At 46.1% G+C, this 22791-nt stretch overlaps 1 protein-coding gene across 2 annotated transcripts in view; it reads right to left on the bottom strand.

Moving 5' to 3' along the window:
* Positions 1–567: 567 nt before the first annotated feature.
* Positions 568–22791, bottom strand: part of LOC119853587 (epoxide hydrolase 1-like) — a 66621-nt gene continuing 44397 nt past the window's right edge. The window contains exons 1-9 of one of the 2 annotated variants that reach the window (XM_038396814.2): positions 21259–21402; positions 17410–17620; positions 15611–15791; positions 14709–14936; positions 12205–12334; positions 8313–8527; positions 7462–7570; positions 7005–7130; positions 569–3651 (exon numbers count right to left, since the gene is read on the bottom strand). In XM_038396814.2, coding sequence (XP_038252742.1) covers positions 3450–3651; positions 7005–7130; positions 7462–7570; positions 8313–8527; positions 12205–12334; positions 14709–14936; positions 15611–15791; positions 17410–17620; positions 21259–21287 — 1431 coding nt within the window. In that variant the 5' untranslated portion in view covers positions 21288–21402 and the 3' untranslated portion in view covers positions 569–3449. Of the gene's footprint in view, positions 3652–7004; positions 7131–7461; positions 7571–8312; positions 8528–12204; positions 12335–14708; positions 14937–15610; positions 15792–17409; positions 17621–21258; positions 21403–22791 lie in introns of those variants that run through there. The other variant, XM_043511572.1, reaches the window with a different exon arrangement.

Consider the following 22791-nt stretch of genomic DNA (forward strand, 5'->3'; position numbering starts at 1 on the left):
AGATGGGTGAGATTCCAGAGGACTGCAAAAGGATAAATATAGTGCACATCTATAAAAAGAGGAATAAGGACAACGTGGGGAATTACAGACCAGTCAGTTTAACTTCAGTCCCAGAAAGATAATGGAGCAAATAATTAAGCAAAGTAACAGCATGGATTTATCAAGAACAAATAGTGTCAAACCAACCTAATAGCTTTTTTTAACAAAGCAACAAGTCTTCGGGGGGGGGGGAGGGAAGAAGTGGTAGATGCAGTATATCTTGACTTTAGTAAGGCTTTAGATACTGTCTTGTATGAGCGTCTCAAACTAGGCAAATACAACCTATATGGAGCTACTATAATATGGGTGCATAACTGGTTGGAAAATCATTCTTAGAGTAGTTACCAGTGGTTCACAGTCATGCTGCAAGGATCAGTTCTGGGTCTGGTTCTGTTCACTGTCTTCATCAATGATTTAGATAATGGCATAGAGAGTACACTTATCAAATTCATGGATGATACCAAGCTGGGAAGTGTTGCAAGTGCTCTGGAGGATAGGATTAAAATGATCTGGAGAAATGGTCTGAAGTAAATATTATGAAATTCAATAAGAACAGTGTTCCTTCCTAAGTGGAATAATCAGTTGCACGTGTACAAAAGGGGAAACGACTGCCTTGGCAGGAGTACTACAGAAAGGGATCTGGGGGTCATGGTGGATCACAAAAATTATTTAACAGTATAACACTTGCGTGCGCCCTCCCCCTCCTCCCCCCCCCCCCCCAAAAAAAACCAAACCAAACAACAAAACCTGTATGCCGTGATGTATTAGCAGGAGTGTTGTAAGCAAGACATGAGAAATAATTCTTCTGCTCTATTCCACTCTGTTTAGGCCTCAACTCGAGTAGCGTATCCAGTTCTGGCCACCACACTTCGGGAAAGATATGGACAAATTGGAGAGTCCAGAAAAGCGGAACAAAAATGATTAAAGGTCTAGAAAACATGACCTATGAGGGAAGATTGGGGGGGGAAAAAAATTGGGTTTGTTTAGTCTGGAGAAGAGAAGACTGAGTGGGCACGCTTTTTCAAATACAAAAAGGTTGTTACAAGGAGGAGGGAGAACAATTGTTCCTTAACCTGAGGATATGACAAGAAGGAATGGGCTTAAATTGCAGCAAGGGCAGTTTAGGTTGGACATTAGAAAAAAACTTCCAGGGTAGTTAAGCACTGGAATAATTGCCCAGGGAGGTTGTGGAATCTCCATCATTGGAGACTTAAGAGAAGGTTAGACCAATACCTGTCAGGGATGCTCTAGATAATACATAGTCCTGCCTTGAGTGCAGGGGACTGGACTAGATCTTAAGATCCCTTACAGGTCTACAATTCTATGATCTTGTTCAGCAGCAAAACTCTCCTGGTTCCTTGATGACTTGTGCAGAGACTTGAAAGGGTTACAGCTACCTTGGAATAAAAGGGGAGAGAAATGGAAACCTACCTGACTTCATCTCGTACATTATGAAAGGGAGCTCTATTGGATCCAAATCACTTGAGCTAGTTTTAAAGCTGTTGGGTTGCATGAGCCTATTGCAATGCAACCAGCTAGGCTTTTATCCAATTTTGGTGCATGGCCTGGGGCTGTACAAATGCCTCTTAATCTATGTAAAGAGAACTTTATGAACTCTTAATGGTAAAGTCATTTAGGCCCAATCCACTAACTGTTGCCTAAATCCAACATTTTGGTCACCACTGAGACAGGTGCTGGAACTGGGCATGCTGTTGCACCCCCCCTGGCTTGAAGTGATTTCCCTCCTATAGAGGGTTTACAGTTTGTATAGTGGCGGTGCTGAGAGCCATTGAACCAAATTGTTCCAGCACCCCTGCACTGAGCTTCTCAATCTCTGCTCAGCTGCTACCTAACTGTGGAGGCATCTAAATGTCCATGAGTCTCCAGGGCAGCTAAGTTTCTGGGTATGTGCACTTCTGCCTCATTCCTGGTGATTGGTACCTATCTCTGCTATGGACCCTGACTTAGTAGGTGTTCTTGAAGCATGCCTGACTCCACAAAAAATGGCCAGGGGCTAGATAGGAGGCAGAGGTGGCCTCCCTTTAGCCCAGTGGTTAGGTCTACCACATCCTATCTGACACAGGTCCCCAACTGTGGGGTGCATCTCTTTAGTGGGACATGGAGGAACATGGAGAGGGTGCAGCAGGGCCCAAGCCAGCCCTCACGGGGCAGGGAGGGAGTCCCACCCAAACCCGCTCAGAGCTCTGCTCCAGTCTAGTCATAGCCCTGCTGTGGCTCTACACTTGGTCCCAGGCTATAGCTCTGCTCCTGCCCCCAGCCCTGGCCTCCTTACCTTCTCCCCTGGGAGCTATGGTCCCAACTCTGGGAAGGGGGGTATGACCCTGAAAAATTTGGGAACCGCTGCCATGTGAGAAGCCTGGGTTCAGTATCCCCCTCTGCCTGATGTGGAATAGGATTTGAACTGGGTCTCCCACTTCCCTCAAGAGTGCTCTAACCAGTGGCCTAGGACTCTAGGGGATGTTCTAGTGTAGGGCGCTCGGTCACTCCTGTTGAAGCTGTTCACTAGGTGTAATAATTAAATATACGCTGGGCCAGGGAGTAAGAATGAGTGTGTAGTCCAATGGCTAGCGCACTCTTCTGAGAGGTGGGAGGCCCCTGTTCAAATCTGGTCTTCACATCAGGCAGAGGAAGGAATTGAAGCTGGGTCTCCTATATCCTGGGTGAGTGCCCTCAACTGTGGTAGAGAGACTCAGTGGTCAGTGCTGAAACGTACAACAAGTGCACTGATCTACAGTGAGGCACAATTCCTGAAAACAAAGTGGGAAAGCTGCATTGCATAGGACTATCCAGACCTCATGGTTGAATGGTGCATTCTAACATACTGTGCTCTCTAGACTTTGTGGCACTGTTTGCCATATAATGCTCTGTAGCCATCCAGGAAGAGGGTCTTGGACACACATGCCTGGAAGAATAAGACCCTCACACCTGTCACTTCCACCTCAGCTACTGAACCCAGGTCAAGTCACTCTAAAGATTAAGACAACTTGGATGGGCTTTTCTGTGGAACCTGCTGCCCTTGCTCAGAAATAGGTGGCCATTTTATCCTTAAAAAGCTAAAGTGCAGTGCAATGTTGTCTCACACTAAACAGCAACCACCCATTCTCAGGATACAGCAGGAGTTTGCCCTCTAACATACTCCTAGAATGAAATAGGACAAAATACTCATACCTTTCAGTGAGAATTTAATGGTTATTTTTAAATTAAAAGCTCTAGAAATTGATTTTTAACTGTCTGGCATTTTTTTTTGAGGCTGGTGTCTGTGGCTACCAAGCAAATAGATTTGGCTTTATAAAGTGTAATTAGAAATGCAGTTAATAATTGCCTCAGGCTGGTGGTCTAGCAATGTGCTCCCATTTATCTGTGCATCCTGCCCCCCACTTGCTCATGGCTCATAGATGCTCCACCTTTCTGACCAAATGCCTGATATCCTGTGCCAGGAGCTCTGGTTCCTCAAAGGCAGCAAAATGCCCCCCATGTGGCATGTAGGAGTAGACGACTATGTTCTTGAACAACTTCTTTGCCCAGGAGCGTGGGCAATGTGCAAGCTCCTGGGGGAAAGCAGCAATGCCAGTGGGTACGTACACTCCAATCCTTCAAAACAAAAAAAACACCCATCCTGTTAAGAGCTTTTTAAATCAGTACATGTTATTTGTGGAGGGAGATGTTGTTATTTAAAGCATTTAGTTCTCTTAATAAAATGTCAGATAATCAAGCTCAATCAGATCTATTCACCAAAGGGTATTAGTTCAAGATTAATCAACACAAATACAGAAGGATAGGGATTAAATCATTACTACTTCATCAATGTGGGAAACAGTCCACAGTGCAATCTGTTTTGGAAATACATATTCACTACTTGTGGCACCTTAGAGACTAACAAATTTATTAGAGCATAAGCTTTCGTGAGCTACAGCTCACTTCATCCGATGAAGTGAGCTGTAGCTCACGAAAGCTTATGCTCTAATAAATTTGTTAGTCTCTAAGGTGCCACAAGTACTCCTTTTCTTTTTGCGAATACAGACTAACACGGCTGCTACTCTGAAACATATTCACTACTGAGTAGCATGTATACCTTATGTTACTGTGACAGAAAATTCCCAAATGCGTTTGTATCAGGAGTACCCTAATATCTCTTTTCCCATGCAGTCTGCACTGGTTGCTCAAGGTTACTGGAATTCTGTGCACAGTTTGTTGCAACAATTCAACCAGTTTGCATATTAGTCTCTCAAACCTTAGCAGAACAGTTATCTTGTTCTTGGCGATCTCTACCTGTGCCAGGAAGAAGAGTTCATACATTGCAGTTTAATATATTTCAATACAGAGCATACTGGGGAAAAATGGCTCACTAATACTTTGTACAGCTGATATATATTTAGAGTACCAACTATCATTTTAAAGTCAGATGGCCAAGAGTGTCGCTGTGATAGCTGCTTCATATCTGTAAATTGGGCACTGAGTTGTATGTTCCATGGTCTGTTCTGGGTGACCACAGTTGCACACTAAGAGTCTTTAATTTTCCAATTTGTGCAGCAAGTATCCTCATCTGCCATGGTTTGTGCGGATGTGTTTTAGGGTTGCTCATGAACTTCGCAGGAGATCAAAGCCAGGGATCTTCTGCATCAGGTCTTTCATGACGTGTGTGTTTGTGACTTCTTGTGAACTCCATTTGGCCTTTCAAGCTTCTTCAGAGTTGAAGTTGCATTGGCGAAGGTTAAACATGTGGGTCCAAAAGGGTTTACATGACTGCAAGCAGGGGTGAGGAATGTTTTTGTTAAGGTTCTGGTGGATGGGGAGACATTAATTTTCCTTGATCCACTGGAATTCCCAAAGGGTAGTGGCGTCATGATGAACGGATGGGGGAGCAATATGCAACAGCACCAGCAGCCGAGGTGTTGGTCTCAACTTGCTGGTTCCAGTGATATACCGCACTGGACATCAACGAGTTAAGTGTGGCTACTTCTGGTCCATACCACTGCACGGTATTTGCTTCACTTTAACATACTAGAAATCCCTTTTAGAAATGTATCTATTGGCTAACAATTTTGTCCAACAGTCCCCTGTGTTGTACCCATCCACAAAGATAAATGGAATGATTGGCTGAGAATCTCGTTTGGACCCAAGCTAAGCTCTCCAGTAGGTTAAAGCTGTTTAGATTCTCTGTAGCTGGAAATTTGAAGGGTAGTGGAAATGTAACTAACTGTTATATGTCTGCCTTGTGGTCAATTTCAATTGGACTAGTGGCAAATTAAAATAACTTACCTTATGTGTTTAAAAAACAACAAAAAAAACCCCCTGTAGATCATAAATCCAATTGGCCCAGTGTGAGCAGACAGGCCTGGTGACCCTGATTTGGTGAGTTCTGCCTTTCTGTATGCATGCTGTCATATCTTTAATTAAGGCAACTTGACATCATAAACCAAATTGAGCTGACTATTCAATATCTTATCATTCAATGGTATAAACTGAACCTTACATTTTGTTATACACTGAGGACAATATCATTAAGCTAATTATTTTTCACTGATTAGAGCAGGCAGTTTACCTTGTTCAGCATTCCTTAATGAATTGGTTTAGCTAGTTAACTCATAGCTACTACAGAATCTCTTTACCCATATGATGCTCCTTATTTTCTTTAATTCCAAAATTTGTCTTGTATTTGGTTAAAACCCTTGAACAGTTTCACACATTGTGTATAGTATATCTTTCTTCAATAGCCAGACCATCAATACCAGGCACCATAGGTTTAACTGTTTGGATGCTGATGCTTGAAATATTTAACATATCTTTTGATATTTTCCAAATCTGCTGGCTGTAGTTGGTGGTAGGGCCTGCAGCAGCATAGCAAATTGAGTCGTCATCATCATAAGTACTGCTACCTCCTGGGAGTGCCTCCCCTCTTCTGGCTTACTACTTAGGCTGGAGAAGTGATATGTGCCGTTCAGGCTCTGTGAAATGATTCCATTAAATAGCAGGGTTGTACTAGAAACACACAGCTTCTAGAACAGCTTTGCATGCTGTAGACTAGACCAGTTTAACACTTTAACCTTACTACACTTAAATTTGTGTAGCAGGAGCCCACACCCTCCCATGCAATCGATCCATCTCCTCTCAGTAACTGATTGCATTTTAAAGCCCCTGTTGCTGTTGTATGTAGACTCCCCTATACAAATCTAAAGGAATCAATTCCATCCTAAAGGACAATTTTCTCCATTTCCCTATAGTGCATGAAACTAATGATAGCCAGTCTTGGGGTGGGAAGGGAGGAATCATGGTCAGCAAAGTGCTCCTGCTTAGCCTTATCAGTGGCATTCAGCTCTTTACGAACCCAAAGCTAATACTTGTTCACCATATCAAATTCCAGATAGTCATCCATGATTTGCTTAAATACATTAACACACTACTACCTCTCCTAGAGGACCACTCCCTTTGAAATATCTTTTCTGAATTCTCCTTCCATGTGTTCCCTCTTTACTTATATCTGTAGCTCCTAGTTGTAGTCTGTCTAAAAGTGATTACTTACTAATTCAGTGAAACTGTTGACCAAAAGGGAAAGGCTCATGAGTGTAGGAGACAGAACTCTCACAGGAGCTAGCCTCAAACTAAACTCACTCCCAGAAGAGTCAAGAATGACTATGGGCCTCTGTTTTGAACACATCACATACAAAACTCATCGCTGTTACTTCATGTTCCTTCAAGAAATTCTACACGTCACCACTCACCTCTACATTCCAAAAATAATCAAGCTGTTTCTCCAAGAGGTTGGGGAAAACACACCCTTTTTGTTATAGTGATAGTACCAATATAAGAATCTGGATTGATTTGTTTTTGAAATTTGTAGGACGAGCTCAGCTACTACAATGATGGAGCCATATAAGTACTTAGATGGTTTATTCTATATGCCTGCAATGGTGTCTAGCCTGCATCTCATCCCACCCCTTCTTTACCTGGCATCGGGAGCAGTGTTGAGATTCTTGGAAAGATTCTCCTTGTAGAAGCGCATTGAGGGCACAATGGACGAAGTTACCCAATAAATCATCACATTGGTCAAAAGGTCGTCCAGAGAGAATTTCCTATTGAGGGATGAACCAGAGAAGCATCACTGTCACAGGGGCTACTCTCTGTACATTATCAAGTACATGCCTTGAAGAGTGGGCAGCCTATCTGTTCTCCTCTCATCACTTGGCCCTAAACTAATCTGTAGGGCACTGAGTGTTGATGCAGTAGTGCTGCAGTCAATCCATTACACAAGGCAATTTGCACAGTTTAGAATTGTATGTTTTCTTGCCCTCTACTTAAATTTGATCTCTGTGGTGGATTCTCACCTCCCTACTGTTGTGAGCAGCCTTCCTTTAGTTGCATTTCTCCCTCACACCCATTCATTGGCATGCCACTGTTCCATACCTCTCCAGACCTCCATTGTCCATGTCCCGGAATGATCTATCGGTCCAGGTAGAGAACTTCTCCAGAATGTATGCAGCAAGTCCCACAGGGGAGTCGTTTAGTCCACAGCCTAATTCAGGAAAGCAACAGAACAGCTCTGAGGTTCACATAGTACTGTATTACCTCCACTAAGGATAAAATGGACTTCCAGGAAGTCTCCTATAGGGTTCAAGCAGAGACTTTGGATACTACCCACCTTTGTGCAATTCCATGTGGGACATTTAGTAATGGCAGAGCCCAGATTGTCATCCTCAGACCTGCCTCCCCCTAGTTTTTTAATGCAGAGAGAAGCCAAGAACTAGGACAGTCATGGTGGTGGCAGTAATGGCACGACGGGAAAGTGTCCAAAGGAACTACACTTTAAAGGAGGCAGGAAGTGGGGATAGCATTCCCAAACGATGGGTGTGACTGGAACAGGTCAGCAGGTTCTAGAGTGCCCTTAGTCAGTGTTTATGAAGGTGGAAGGGTGAGAATGCTGTGCCCGCACTATCCTTTTCTTACCCATGCTTTGTGAACCAAAATATAATAAATGCAGAATTTATATAGCATATTATCTATTCTTTGGTGGGGTAGGGAAGTATTTTACAGTTAAGGAAACATACAGAGGGAGATACAGTGACTTGCCAAAAATCATGTGTAATAAATCATTGTTAGAACTTGACTAGAACTCTGGAGTTTCTGGTTCCTAGTCCTTTGCTCAGTCCACATTGCTCCTCAAACATTCTAGGCCTTTGTCCAGATGTGACAGGTATCTCATAGACCACGTGTGTCTATTATGCAAACTCCTTAGCCATGTGGAGACTCTACTCTACCTGCTGTGTCGGGCTTGGTGGCCTGGATGTGCAAATACCCGGTCTCCTGCAGAAGTTCATACATGTTCTTCTCCAAGTATGGGTATAAGCGGCGGGAGTCTTCCCTGGTGATGCCCACCAGCCATGGCACGTAGGCCCCCAGCAGTAAAGACACCAGCCTCCCCAAACCTCCTGAAGTGATGAAGACAAAATTCAGATGAAGCCCTTTCACGGACCTGGAACCAATGGTATCGAGGAATAGAATAAGAATCAGCAATATGGATTAACAATAACAGAACAAAAGGGATCTTGTCTCCAGGTTCCCTCTGAGATAGAGCTGTGCTAGTACAGCAACACTGCAGTAGGCCCATTGGTACGTCCGGAAGAATTTCTCTCCTAACCATAAATAGCTCTTCAGGCATGTGTATTCACAATTCCCTTATATGAAGACATGTAGCAAATAGACTAGAGATAGCGTAGCTGATGCAAGCACCAGCACAGCTGTGTTGGAGAGGACAGAATAACTACAGCAGTCTTAGACTCGCATTTGACTTGGCATGGCACAGCCATCACTGTGGCTTGGGTTGTTCTCCTAAGAGCCTCATTTTGAACTCTAGGTAATGAAGGCTTCATTGTGCATTTGCTGAGAAGCCTGTGGTGAACCACACATAACCCTAAAGCTCCCAGAGACTTCCCATTGAAATCAGTGGGCCTCTCAATACTTTTAAAGATCTGGGCCATGATGACTAACTCCTTTAGCATCTTCCCCCTTGATTTGGTCTCCTTTCACCTGTTGGATCATATTAAAGAAGTTCTGTATTAAAATCACAAATGAGTTTGATTCCCCATAGTTTAAATTCCAGGGTATTACTAATTAAGAGATCTCTTGGTTTTTGGTACTGTTTCTCTCCCTCTCTGTGTGAAACTTGCAAGCTGCTAATTGTGTTAGTACATTCTAAGACAGAGTCCGTTCTCAGAGCAATTCTTTATAACAACAACTACTCACACAGAGAGAGACTCAAAGCAATACTCTGTAACAACAGAAACAGCACCCAGAGACTCCCCACCTTTTTGTTGTATTCATCTCGCTTTGTTAATAATTATGATTAAAATAGAGATAGGATGTATGTGGATGGATGCTTGGTATGGATAATAACTGAATGATCAGGGAGGTGCCAGCCTAAGAATCCAGTGTCCATTGGCTGAAGAAGGTGTCAACTGGAAATAGCCAGAGGACCCGCGGAGGGCAGACTGGAGTCCACCCAACAGCCTCAAGGATGGGAGAACCAAAGAACAAGATAACATCTGGCAGCACAGAGCCGTCAGGAATGTGCCATCTGCTGATTGATTCAGCAACGGCATGATGAAGCAATTCCCATAGACTGGCATAGGAAGAAATTCCTATAAAAATGGACTCTAGAAAGTAAGAACTTTGGGGTCTGATTCTGCAAACCAACTTCTAGGAGCATCAGATGAGCATCTGACAAGGCCCTTCTCCCACCTCATGTCCAGACCACCTGGCCCTTGGCTTGGCATGAGCAACTCTAAGGCTGGTAACTATGATAACAACCTTGCAGAACGTGTGTGTGTGTGTATGAATGAATGTGTGAATAAATATGAAATTGAATGGAATGTTATAGCTATAACTAACTGCTTACTATGATTATTTCTGTATTCACAATAAATGTGGCAATTTGCCTTTTCCCCTTTAATAAGATCCTCTTGTTTTTTATTTTATTGGTATAACACACCTAGGGAGCTAACACGGAGCACATGCTTTACAACAACTCACTGTCTAAGGCTATGTCTACGCTGCACTTTTGTCAGTAAAACTTTTGTTGGTCAGGGGTGTGGTTTTATTTTGTCAGCAGGAGAACTCTGCTCCACGGGAGTCCTTATAGCAGCACAGCTGTGCCGCTGTAAGGTATGCAGTGTAGTCATAGCCTGACATTTAACTTCATCGTCTAAGAGAAGCCTCATGTTTCTCCTCCACCCAGATGTTCTAAGCCTGCATTTTAGGCAAGGAAGGAATTTATATCTCATGCTACCATTTAGCCTCTCAAAGGTTCCCCAACCAGATCTGAATCTCCTCATTACCTCTCCTTTCTGATTTGGAAGAGAGATCATCGGGTGGGTCTATTGTAAGCCTTAAGGCTTCCTTGGAGGATGGGATGGAGAGGGCACAGTTCACATTCACAGCTGACTCAAAGCTGGGAGTGATCACAAATACTTTAGATACCGCTGAAATATGAATGCAATAGAACAAGCCTGAGAAATAGGCTGAGATCTATGAAACGGGAATGAATAAAGATGAATGCAAAGAGGTGGGGGTATACGTAAGAGGGGATAATCCAATGTACAAAGCCAGAATGGAAAAGAAGAGCTAGGCAGCGGCAAGGCAGCCCCAAGAATGATCTGGTTTTGGGGGTAGAGTGCAGGATAAACTCAACAGGAGTCAGCTATGCATTGTTGCTTGTACTGGTGTATATTATCAGGATGGCTGTGTAGATCAGCTGTGAAGCCAGAGCTGTAACCTTACATTCAGCTTGGGCACTCACTGTGGCAAACATTTTTTAAAAATGGCCACTAATTTTGGGTACCAAACTTGAGGTTTCCAAAAACTGGGACACAACATTAATGGCCATTAAAAATTTTGGATCTCTGCTAGTCCTTTTTTTTAAAAAAGGACACTAACTCTGGAGAGAGTCCAAGTGATAGCAACATACATAGGAAAAAGAACGAGGAGTACTTGTGGCACCTTCGAGACTACAAATGGGGCATAAGCTTTCGTGGGCTAAAACCCACTTCATTGGATGCATGCAGTGGAAAATACAGTAAGAAGATTTATGTACACAGAGAACATGAAAAAATGGTATAGTTGGTATGTCAACACCCATTTTTTCATGTTCTCTGTGTGTGTATATATATATATATATCTCTTCCTACTGTATTTTCCACTGCATGGTTTTAGCCCACGAAAACTTATGCCCAAATAAATGTGTTAGTCTCTAAGGTGCCACAAGTACTCCTCGTTCTTTTTGTTGACACAGACTAATATGGCTACCACTCTGAAACTTGTCACCATACATAGGAAAAAGTATGGACAAATCAGAGGAAAGAAGAGTGCTTTACCTAAGATTAAACAACTCTACAAATGCAAAGGGGACAGGGACCAATTCTCAATCAGCTTCACAGGCTCCAGTTATGGGGCTTGTTTTTGGGTCAGCTTACATCCTAGGAACTCTCTACTAATTGGAGTAACTCTATCTAAGGAAAGTTTAGAACCCCTTACGGGATTGTAGCTTTGCTTCTTGCTCTAGAATCCAAACTACTGCCTAGTAGCGATGCAGAAAAGTCAAGAAAAATAGTTTCAGAATCCTCCTGACTCCTGCTCACCTGGAGACTGCTCGTCAGCTATATTTTGGTAAAGGTTCTCTGGGCTAGGGTTGTTCAAACAAGGGCTGCACAGATAATTTGGCAGGAGTCTGAGGACTGATGTTAATCCCTATCCATTGGAGAAGATGGCAAGCATCTGAATCCTTAATACAAGGGTGCAGCTTGCAGAGGCTCCAGCTGAGTTGCCTGACTGCTTGCTGGGATGTGTTTTTTAAAAAATCAGTACATTATTGGTTCTTTCCATTTTCCTTTTGATTTTTAAGCATTTAGGGTTCATATTTTTCAGTTCTCTCCAACTACAAGGACAAGAAATATTATTTTGTGTTTTAAATGAATAATGAGATTCTTATGTAGCCATGTGACTCCAGGAGCTGGGGAGCAAGACTCCAAATATCACAAGACTGTGGATAAAACTACAAGAGTTGGCAACAGTGTGTCCTGAGTACAAGGGGGAGGGCAGGGAGTGTCATAGGAACCAGAACAAACTATCCCTCTCCTAACCCCCTTTGCTACTCACTTTGGCAGCATCTGGGCCATATTTATGGTGATCCGAGAGCCGAAATCTCCCCCCTGTACATAGAACTCCTGGAAGCCCAGTCTCTGCATCAGCTTGTGAAATATCCGAGCAGCAGCCAGCGTATCAAAACCTGTGCATAAGGAGAAACCTATTATTAAACAGCTGTTCTCCCCTCAGTGAGGAATCATTGATACCACAGGAGATGCAGGTCAGTGTTCTGTTGGGTATTGCCTAGTACTGATGCTCTGGGTCACAGTGAAGGGAGACTTGGGGATTGGAAGGTTTCCAATTACCTCTACATTCCAAATCTCCATACCCACCCCTAGAGCTTTGTGACCTCAGCCCCATGGACTTTCCCAATATCACTGCAAAAGACTAACTCTTCTCTGGCAGATGGAGCTGACCCATTATCACAAAGCAGTTAGCACACTTGGGTTAAAAGGTCAAGAAATGAGTGCATTGCAGTCATTTCAATGTCCCATGGGGAAGACAAGCACTGAAAGCACCAGGAGCCTAGAATGAAGCAGATACCAGCTGCCTTCATCCTAGTATGGAGAGGTCGGGTCCCAGACTGTAGACAGCTTGGATCATCATTAAGAAGCACTGTAAGGGTGCAGGGTGCTTTCCCAGATACAACATAAGGCACAGACTCTCCTTCCCTCTTCACTTGTGCCTTCTCTACCTTGCAATTCATCCCAATTAATCTTTCTCCCCATACCTGCACCCTCCATGCTCAAATCCCTTCACTGGCTCCCACTTAATCTCCAGCATCAAGTTCACATACTTGCGCTTCCCATTTAAAGCTTTGCAGTCTCCAGTCCCACCCTCCTCATTTCCCCTTCTTCCACTCCCTAGTCTCTGCTCCCGTTGCCTCCTTCACTCATCCTGCATCTTCTCCCAGGACATACTATGGGCCTTAACAGCCTCCCAGTTAAGGTTCCCAGTGCCCTCCTTTATCTCCTCCAACAACCACTGGAAAACACCCGCCCCAATCCATGAAGTGTCCTGGCTCTAATGACCACCCTCCTCACATTGCCCCATGTTCTATTGCACCCCTATTCCTTCGGGAAAGGGATCTGTTAGGTATACATCACCCCATTGTACAGCATGGTTTTCACCTATTGTGCATCATACATCAGAAAGAGCTGGCACAGAAGAGGACTTGCTGGCTCAGGGGGGTCACAGAATAGGATACAGAGTCTTTCACCTCTAGGATCCTGGTTCCTTTCTGGTTCCAGGCTGGGGGGACTGGTGGGGGGGGGGTCTCAGGGAAGTGGTAAATGGACTACGGAGCCTATTGTCTATGCAGCATTAGTTTCACTTCAGCCCAAGATTGGGGTGACTGGCTGTCTTGGGGTAGGTGTGTAGAAAAATGAGATATGGAGCCTTTTACCAAGGCAATAATTACCTGGCTCCCAGGAATAGGGCACAAAGCTTTTAACTTTCAGGGCATTTAGTGGACTGTGTGACTTGAGCTGTAAGTCTGAGTCCAGTTCCCACTGGACACGTCAACAACACAAACATCATCATAAATGCCCCCTCCCCTCCAACCCAGCAGAGACACCAAGGACTGACCGGTTTCTGGAGCATGAATTGCCCTCTCTTATTTAGGTGTGATCCCTAGAAGTCAGGGGAGGCAGGCTGAGAGAAGTCTGCCCTGGCCTTGCCCCTGCTGTACCTGTTCTGTGGATACCAGTATCTAGGGCAGAGGTGGTCAAATTGCAGCCCACGGGCCACATCCGGCCCACGGGACCGTCCTGCCCGGCCCCTGAGCTTCCAGCTGGGGAGGTTAGCCCCCGGCCCCTCCCGCGCTGTTCCCTCTCCCCTGCAGCCTCAGTGCACCGCCAGCACTCTGGCCTGCCGCTCCTGCCGGGCAGTGCGAGCAGCGTGGCTGGCTCTGGCCAGGTGGTGGGGCTGCGAGCTTCTTCCGCTCTGAGCAGCATGGTGAAGGGGTAGGCAGCACGGGGGTTTGGATAAGGGACAAGGGGTTCCAGGGGGCAGTCAGGGGATGGGGAACAGGGGAGGTTGGATAGGTGTGGGAGTCCACGGGGGCCTGTCAGGGGTGTGGATAGGGGTCGGGGCAGTCAGGGGACAGGCAGCAGTGGGGTTGGATAGAGAGTGGGGTCCCGGGGGGGCGGTTAGGGTCGGAGGGTCTCAGGAGGGGGCAGTCGGGGACAAGGAACGGGGGGTCAGGGGTTCTGAGGGGGGCAGTCAAGGGGCGGGAAGTGGGAGGGGGCGGGGGCCAGGCCATTTGGGGAGGCACAGCCTTCCCTACCCGGCCCTCCATAGAGTTTCACAACGGCGATGTGGCCCTCAGGCCAAAAAGTTTGCCCACCCCTGCTCTAGAGCCATCAATCCATCACCAGATTTGCTTTATTAAAAGAGCACGTGGAGAACCCAACTCCCAATGTTCAAAAATTAATCCATGGTTCCAGGGATGTCTCCTAGATGCTATTCCAGAAAGCACTGGGATTCTAATTAACTCCCTCCTGCCGATCACTCACCTCGTTGGTGAGGTGCCTCGGAGAAGCCATAGCCTGGGATGGATGGGCAGATGACTTCAAACACCAAATCTTCATTCAGGCCGTGCCCAGCTGGGTCAGTGAGCAGTGGGATGATCTTATAGAACTCATAGAAGGAACCAGGCCAGCCATGCACCATCAACAAAGGCCTGGCTGCCTGACCCTTGGGGATGCCAGGGGGCTTCACATGGACAAAATGGACTTCAATCCCTGCCACAAACCCAAGAGAAAAAAGTTAAGGCTCCAGTTGCTTCTCAGCACCTGGCCTAGACCCTAAAGGAGAGACGCAAATTCCTAGCCAGTATTCACGGAAGGGCCACACAGAAAACCACAGCAAAGAGAGGAAGGTGCTCAGCTGGAGCTGGGAGGGGGATGCCCTCTACCCCTTTGGGTTTATGTTTGCTCCTTTGTGGATGAGGAATAACGCCACAGTGAGAGAGGCCCAGACCCCAGCAATTACGTCTCTTGGGAAAGGAGTCCTAAATTTGTCCTCCTGAAGCTGATTCCTGTGAGGTGGTGACCCTAGCAGACAATGGATGCCTTGGATACCTCTGCCTGCTTTACTATATCTCACTGCAATGCTGAGCTCTGCATGGAACAAGCTGCCTAGTCTTGGGTTCCAGAGAAACTTGCATAGGAGGGCAGGTGAGAGGAAGTGAAGTGGGGGATCTCCAAGGATGGAGTGCTAGGGACGGGAAAGAAATGGAGGGGTGATTCATGAGTGAGGGGACAGGACAATGGGGCAGCTAGACAAAGGAAATAGAGGAAACTTGTTAGGAGCACCAGGGCCGCTAGGGGAGCAATAGGTGGGTGCTCCCTGGAGGAAGAGGCATCAGGACCTCTAGAGGAGGCAAAGGGAGCATTCAGGGGCAGCTGAGACTCACCTTCAATGGTTGTTTTGAAATGTGGATATTGGTTCACAATTTCCAGCTGCTTCTGCCAGTTGAACTGGTTCCTCCAATAAGCAACAACTCTCTGCAGGTAGGTGGAATTGAAACCATACTGGAAGGCGACTCCCTCCAGTGGTGGTGTGTAGCGAGCCTGGTCCAGGCGCTGGTACAGTTCCTGCAGAGGGAGAGTTCCCACACTGCTCCATCCCAGGCCAGGCTCACAGGGGCTGCTCTCAGAGCCCATTACCTGCTGGAGGAATTGTTCTAACAGGGGAGCCAAGGATAAAGTCTCCTACTTGCCCAGGGCCTTAAGGAGGCAGCTCTGCTTTCTATATCATTATCTGGGGCCCAAAGGGCACTGTTCAGGCAGCCACAAGCCACACAGGGCCTCCTGGATCAGGTACATGGTGAAAATATGTTTTGCATGTTATTGGTTAGAACCGGGAACTAGGGACAGAACTCCTGGGTTCTACTCCTGGCTCTGCCTCTGACTTGCTATGTGACCTTGGCCAAATCACTTCCCTTCTCTGTCTCAGTTTCCCTGTCTATACAGTGAGGTAATCCTACTGACATAATGCAGATTAGGGACTGGGAGGCTGTTAATGACTGTAAAGGGCTTTGAGCTCCTTGGAGGAAAGGTGGGTAGAAAGGCCTGCTGCGTGGAAGTGCCAGGTTCTAGTTTACCAGCATTCTCCTAGAGAGCCTAAAGCATCCTGCTTCATGAAAGGAGCATTTTGCCAACACCTGGGTTTAACCCTATCTTTTTACCATGGTGCTGGATTATGAGCCCTGGGAGCTGAAGGCGTCTTTTTATCCATAATGTGGATCTGGCATGGAACCCCATACTGCCCCAGCAAATGTGCCTTACCCCTGCCCTGGAGGGCCAGTGCTCTAAACGGGAAAATGTGAGGGCCAGTCTCCAAGGCCTATTCAGGCCTTGAAGCCTGAGCAGAGACACCAAACAACAGAGATAACTGGTGCCAGATGCAGAGTGATTTTGTGATCTGGCCACCCAATATGAGCAGCTCCTCAATCAAATCAAATCAAATCAAATCAAATAACAGCAGCTTTCAGTCACTACTGACAGGGACTGGAGTGAAACTGGTGACCTAAAGGTGAAAGTCTCTATTGCTCAATCCTAGTTACCTGACCTGCCCCCTGCTAGTAAATTAGAATCTTAGTGGTAGGAATAGTCTGCACTTTCCCATAATAGTTCTGACAGTGCCCCTCACCCTGACCTGCAGCCTCCCTGCTATTCCCAGCCCTGGGCTCCCCACACACTGCTCTACCAGTGCCCTTCACCCCTGACCTGCAGCCCCCGTTATCCCAGCCCTGGATTCCCCACACACAGCTCAGCTGATGCCCTCAATCCTGACCTGCAGCCCCTTGCTATTCCTAAACCAATACAGGCAGCTCTACCATTCAGTGCATCTCAGTCTCCACCAGCAGCTTCTGCTGTTCCAGGCGTAGGCCTCTCAGCAGAAACTGTCTTGACCTCTGTGGAGATTTTGATAAACTTCCCTTAGACTGGGGCTCAGAAAACTCGGTTATTTTGTGATCTAATTTGGACTAGAACTCAAGTGTGGAGGGATGGATAGCCAGTACATTGTCCCACAGTGCCAGACAGCTGTGCTGGTGTATTCAAGTATAACACTAAGGTCACTAGGACATCACCTTGAAGCAGTTAGATGGATATGACTGGCTAACTCTACCTATCACTCTGCTTTCTACTCCCCACCAGCTGCCCCTCCCTGGATACTTCTCCCAGTTCCCTATTTCTCAGTCAGTGATACCTGAATTTCCCTGTCAGAGGTTTCAATTTGGAAGGATCGTATTCTCTCATCTTCTTTCTCTCTTGGGGGCCTCTCGCCTGAGCCCCACCATCCATCTCCCATTTCTAGAGTCTTGATCTTCCGTCTAGACAGGAGCCAACAAACCAGGAGCCCTCCAGCTCCCAGAGCAGCAGGGGCCAGAATTACACTCCTCCAGGGATATTTAAAGGACCTAGGAAGACACAAGATGCTCGCATTCAGGAACAAAAGCTTCAAGACATTGAGACTGCACCAAGACCCACCCGTATACATACATGGTGAGTTTGGGAGGGGATAAGCACCCACAACTCCTATGAAGTCAACAGGGGCCATGAGTTCCCTCACCTCAGGAGATCAGATCCTAGGTGTCTCTCCCAAGTTGGGGACACCCAGAATGAGTGACCAGCTCTGAAGATGTCGGCCTAAGAGCCTGGAAGCAGGTTAGAAACAGAACAACAATTTCAACAAGAGCTGAACAGAACTGCACCAGCTGGAGAAAGGTTCTAGGCTTCCACAGAGCTCCCCCACCAGCTCTCCAACAGGTCATCAAGGTACCACACCGGTACCTGCAACTAATGAAACATGGGTTGAGGAGGCTGGATCACCACCTGCCTGGACACTGGTCACAAGGCTCCACAGGCCCTCTCCTTGTGGTGACCAGAAATCCCATATTCTTAACAGCAGAAAAAATATCAGCACAGACTGGGGAACTGGCCACGGGGGACACTGGGAAGCCTAATGTTCAGATATACATTAGCACTGCAGTGGGGGAGGGGAGCACACATGTATATCTCAAGGTAGCCGAGTCAGCTCATCCAGTAAAGAGCTGGATTTGTGTCACTGCCATGCATGGGAGTGTGATCATAGAATCATAGAAGATTAGGGATGGAAGTGACCTCAGGAGGTCATCTAGTCCAATCCCCTGCTTAAAGCAGGACCAACACCAACTAAATCATCTCAGCCAAGGCTTTGTCAAGCCAGGCCTTAAAAACCTCTAAGGATGGAGATTCCATCACCTCCCTAGGTAAACAATTCCAGTGTTTCACCACCCTCCTAGTGAAATAGTGTTTCCTAATATCCAAACTAGACCTCCCCCACTGCAACTTGAGACCATTGCTCCCTGTTCTGTCATCCGCCACCACTGAGAACAGCCTAGCTCCATCCTCTTTAGAACCCCCATTCAGGTAGTTGAACGCTGCTATAATCTCCCCTCACTCTTCTCCAGACTAAATAACCTCAACTCCCTTAGCCTCTCCTCGTAAGTCAGGTGCCCCAGCCCCCTAATAATTTTCATTGCCCTCTGCTGGACTCTCTCCAATTTGTCCACATCCCTTCTGTAGTGGGGGGACCAAAACTGGACACAATACTCCAGGTGTGGCCTCACCAATGCTGAATAGTGATGGGGGAGGGAGGTGGAGCTTCCCAATGTACAGCAAGAGTGGACTCTGGGGCAAGGGAAGACAATGGCCGTCAACCTCTGGAAGGAACCGTCAGCACAGGAGCATTGAGACAATTTCCCCCAACTCCACTCTGCAGGGTCTTCCACATGGTTTCATCACAGGTTTGAGCATCCTCTAGGTCAACACTGGACCTGAGGACTTGGTTTCTCCACAGAAGCAAATATCTGCAGGGCTGTTGACGCTGGTAGACCAAGTGGCAGCTCTTGCCAAGGTTGTAGGCATTAGCTAAGAACTGACAAACTCATAGCTGGAAACCAAATCAGTTCACCTGTATGTTAGTTTTGTTCAGAATATGTATTAGTCTTATAAGAATACATTTAGTATTTAGACTCTATTAAATGCTTGTAAGTTGCTGCATGCATTAATTTCACTTGTAATGTCTGTACTCCATACTACAAGGTAAAATATAAGTTTGTTTTATAATTGTAAAAATGCCTGCTCTGAATTTGTGAACTAGACAGGTAAAGTGGCTCCCCCTGCCCATCCAGGAGGATTATCAAAATTAAGTGAACTATTGTAAGACAAAAGCTTTGTTGATTACCCCATCCACCCATGGGCAAGTATGTGCAGAAGGCCTCGTCCCATCGGTTTAGATGCTGGAAGAGGGAAATAAAAAAGCTAACATGAAGAATTTTCAGCTCTTTGCTATTTGGACTCTCACCAGGGCTGGAGCTAAGAAACAAAAAGCAGAGATCCCCAGGGTCAACCTGGGTTAACCCCTACAAAATTTAGATTATAGATTATATCTGTCACCTTTTGAATCACAGATTGAAACTCATCGGTGTATATATGCTTGCTTGCTTTAACCTGTAAATAACTCATTTTTTTTCCCCAGTGAATAAACCTTTAGTTAGTTTATTACAGGATCTGCTACAGGAGTTGTCTTTGGTGAGAGATCTAAGGTACAGATCGGTAAGTCACTGGTTTTTGGGCACTGGAAACAACTTTAATATTTTGTGATTTTTGATGTAACTGACCATTTATCACTAAGTCTAGCTTGCCTGGGTGGCAAGATAGACTGGAGAGCCCAAGGGCATTGTCTATGACTCCATAGTAAGACTGGTATAGTGATCTAGGAGTTCACATTGCTTACTCGGTTGGTGAAATCTAATTACAGAACATACCACCAGTTTGGGTTGTCTACCTGGTTTTGACAGTCTGCCCTGAGGTTGGCCACTCCAGACAGCGTGACAAGGGCCATCTCTGTCTGGTGCCCCCATTCCTTCCCTAGGGCTGTCACTCTCTAGGGCCCATACTTACCATGACACTGGCCCTATAGCATGTTGCAAGATGGTGCTGTAAACTCAGGCTATCTAGGAAAGTGTCACGTAATCAGGGCAGGCACTAGCAAATATGAGGTATCATTTCAAGCCATTCAATCATCCTTCAGCTATGTGGTCTCTCCCTCCAAGCCTTGCTCCAGTTCTTCTGCCAGTTGTGGGAATAGTGACTGTGTCTAGGCCTGGCATGGAGGAAGTTAGGAGGGTCAGGAAAGGAGATTTGTGGGGACACAGAGTATGAGGGGCTGCCCTGTGCCTAGCCAGGGCAGTGAAAAAGGGGGAGACAGCAGCATTTGCTCCCACTCCACCCACATAATCTGGAACAGAAGCAGTTCCTGCTGGGCTAGGATTGCCACCTCTGAGGTGCAAAAAAATGGGAGATCCTGCTGATCCTGAGCCAATAAAACTGGCCAACTGGCAGTGTGTCCTGACCACCCTGACAGATTTCCCAGGACAGCTACCTCAAAAAAGAGACGATCCTGGGAAAACCTAGATGGGTGGCACCCTAAGTACTGGAGACCTCGCGACTGAAATGGGGCAGCAATCTCTGAAATAGCCCCAGTCAAGTTGCTGAGCAGGAGGCTCCTGTCAGTTCTGCCTGCCAAGAGGGAGCAGGGCTCCTGAGAACAAAAAACCTAAAACTGCCCCCTTCATGGTGCTTTCCTGGCGCTGAGCAGTTTATGCAACAGGTAATTGAATCCCCGTGCACTTAAATCCCAGAGGTTTAACTGCCTGGAGGCCTGAAACACAGAGTATCATGGCAGGTTATGGCACCAATTTAGGGCTGAGCAGCTTTAACCCTGCTAATCCGCATCAAGTGGCTCAGATCAGCAGCCCCTTGACTGCCGCAAAGCAGTGTTCACTAGCAAAGCGTTCTCAGTCCAGGGGGTGCATAGGCAGCCACTCCCAGGTGACGCTTCCGAATGGAATGGCTACACTGGGTAGTGTTCTGTTCCCAGCATTAGATTAATGCTGGAGCTTGGACCAAGGGCCCTGTTGGACTTCACCCCTCTGCCATGATTCTGGATGACTAACAGCACAACCCCATAGCACTCGCCTCCAAAGGGCTCTCCGGCACCTGCTGCACTCACCGGACACTCTGAAGGATTTGCTGCCACATGTCTGTACAGGTGCCTGTGACTTGCAGTTCAGCTCAGCCCAACTCTAGTGCTGGACTTAGAAACTCATGCGCCCCAACGGCAGCTACCACCTTCTCTGCTTTCTCAGTGACAATGCAAACTACCTATATGTAGTCTGCTAGTGCCACCTGCTGCCTTCATGTGGAATTGCAAATGGCCCAGTCACCTGGGCACCTCTCCAATTCACCTATAGTTTTGGATGAGACAAAAAACATCAGGGTGTTCTAGCTGCATTCTAGCCTAGGGAATCATATTTTGCCTCCCTAACATTCCATTGCAGTCTCATTTGGATAAAGGATTCTCCTTCACTTCCTGTCCTAAACTGCCTTGTAGTACCATTAGTGCCTCTGAGATGCTGGTATTTCAGTGATGGGGGAAGAAACTTCCTGTGTCTATGCGCAAAAAGAAAAGGAGTACTTGTGGCACCTTAGAGACTAACAAATTTATTTGAGCATAAGCTTTCGTGAGCTACAGCTCACTTCATCGGATCCGATGAAGTGAGCTGTAGCTCACGAAAGCTTATGCTCAAATAAATTTGTTAGTCTCTAAGGTGCCACAAGTACTCCTTTTCTTTTTGGCGAACACAGACTAACATGGCTGCTACTCTGAAACCTGTGTCTATGTGGTGTTCCAGGTGAAATGGAATAATTCATAGATTTCAAGGCCAGAATAAACCATTGTGATCATCTACTCTGACCTCCTATGTAACACAGGCCAAAGACCTTCCCTGAAATAATTCCTGTTTGAACTGGAGCATGGTTGTTTTTTTTTAGAAAAACAACAATCATTGAGATCCTTTGTGCTGAAGACCCATTTGCTGAGAGTCTCTTTGCATTTTCAGGGCAGCCTGCACCTTTGGCAGCAGGAGGAAAGTGGGTTCCCTGGGTCTTTCAGAGCCTGGCATTTGGATTCATAAGCAGAGACTGTATTAAGAAATCAAGTAAATGAGAAGCAACAGAACGAAGAATTAGAAACCAACAGTGTGGAAGGCAGCTGGGAAATCCTGTAAGAATGCTAATTAAAGTGCAATAGACCGTGATCTCTCTGAAATGAAGGAGAATCCAAGGGACACTTTATGCTGGAAAATCTTTATTATTTATTTCTTAGCAGTAAATACAAGTGAAGTGGCCTGTGCAGTTAGATGAGGAAGTGGCTCAAAGATCTCAAGGTAAAATCCTCAGTATGAGGATTGCAGGAAAGGAACCAACATAGATAGTTAAGGCTCCAAAGAGAAAGATAAGGGCTGAATGAGTTACTGCTGTCAAAGGGCTAAGGGGAATCAGATGGACTTTAGCTAAGATATAAGGGGAGACAGTTTTGGGCTATTAATAAAAAGAAGGCAAGGGGAGATAGGGGACTTCTTCTTGTTTTTGCTGATACAAACTAACACGGCTAACACTCTGGATGGTTGAGACTAAAACTGCATTTTCAATAGGGCTCTAAAGCACTGAAGTTTTGTCTGTGAGGAACTGAGGAAGCCCTGAA

This window comes from Dermochelys coriacea, chromosome 3, assembly GCF_009764565.3.
Source record: "Dermochelys coriacea isolate rDerCor1 chromosome 3, rDerCor1.pri.v4, whole genome shotgun sequence".
NCBI classification, from domain to species: domain Eukaryota; kingdom Metazoa; phylum Chordata; order Testudines; family Dermochelyidae; genus Dermochelys; species Dermochelys coriacea.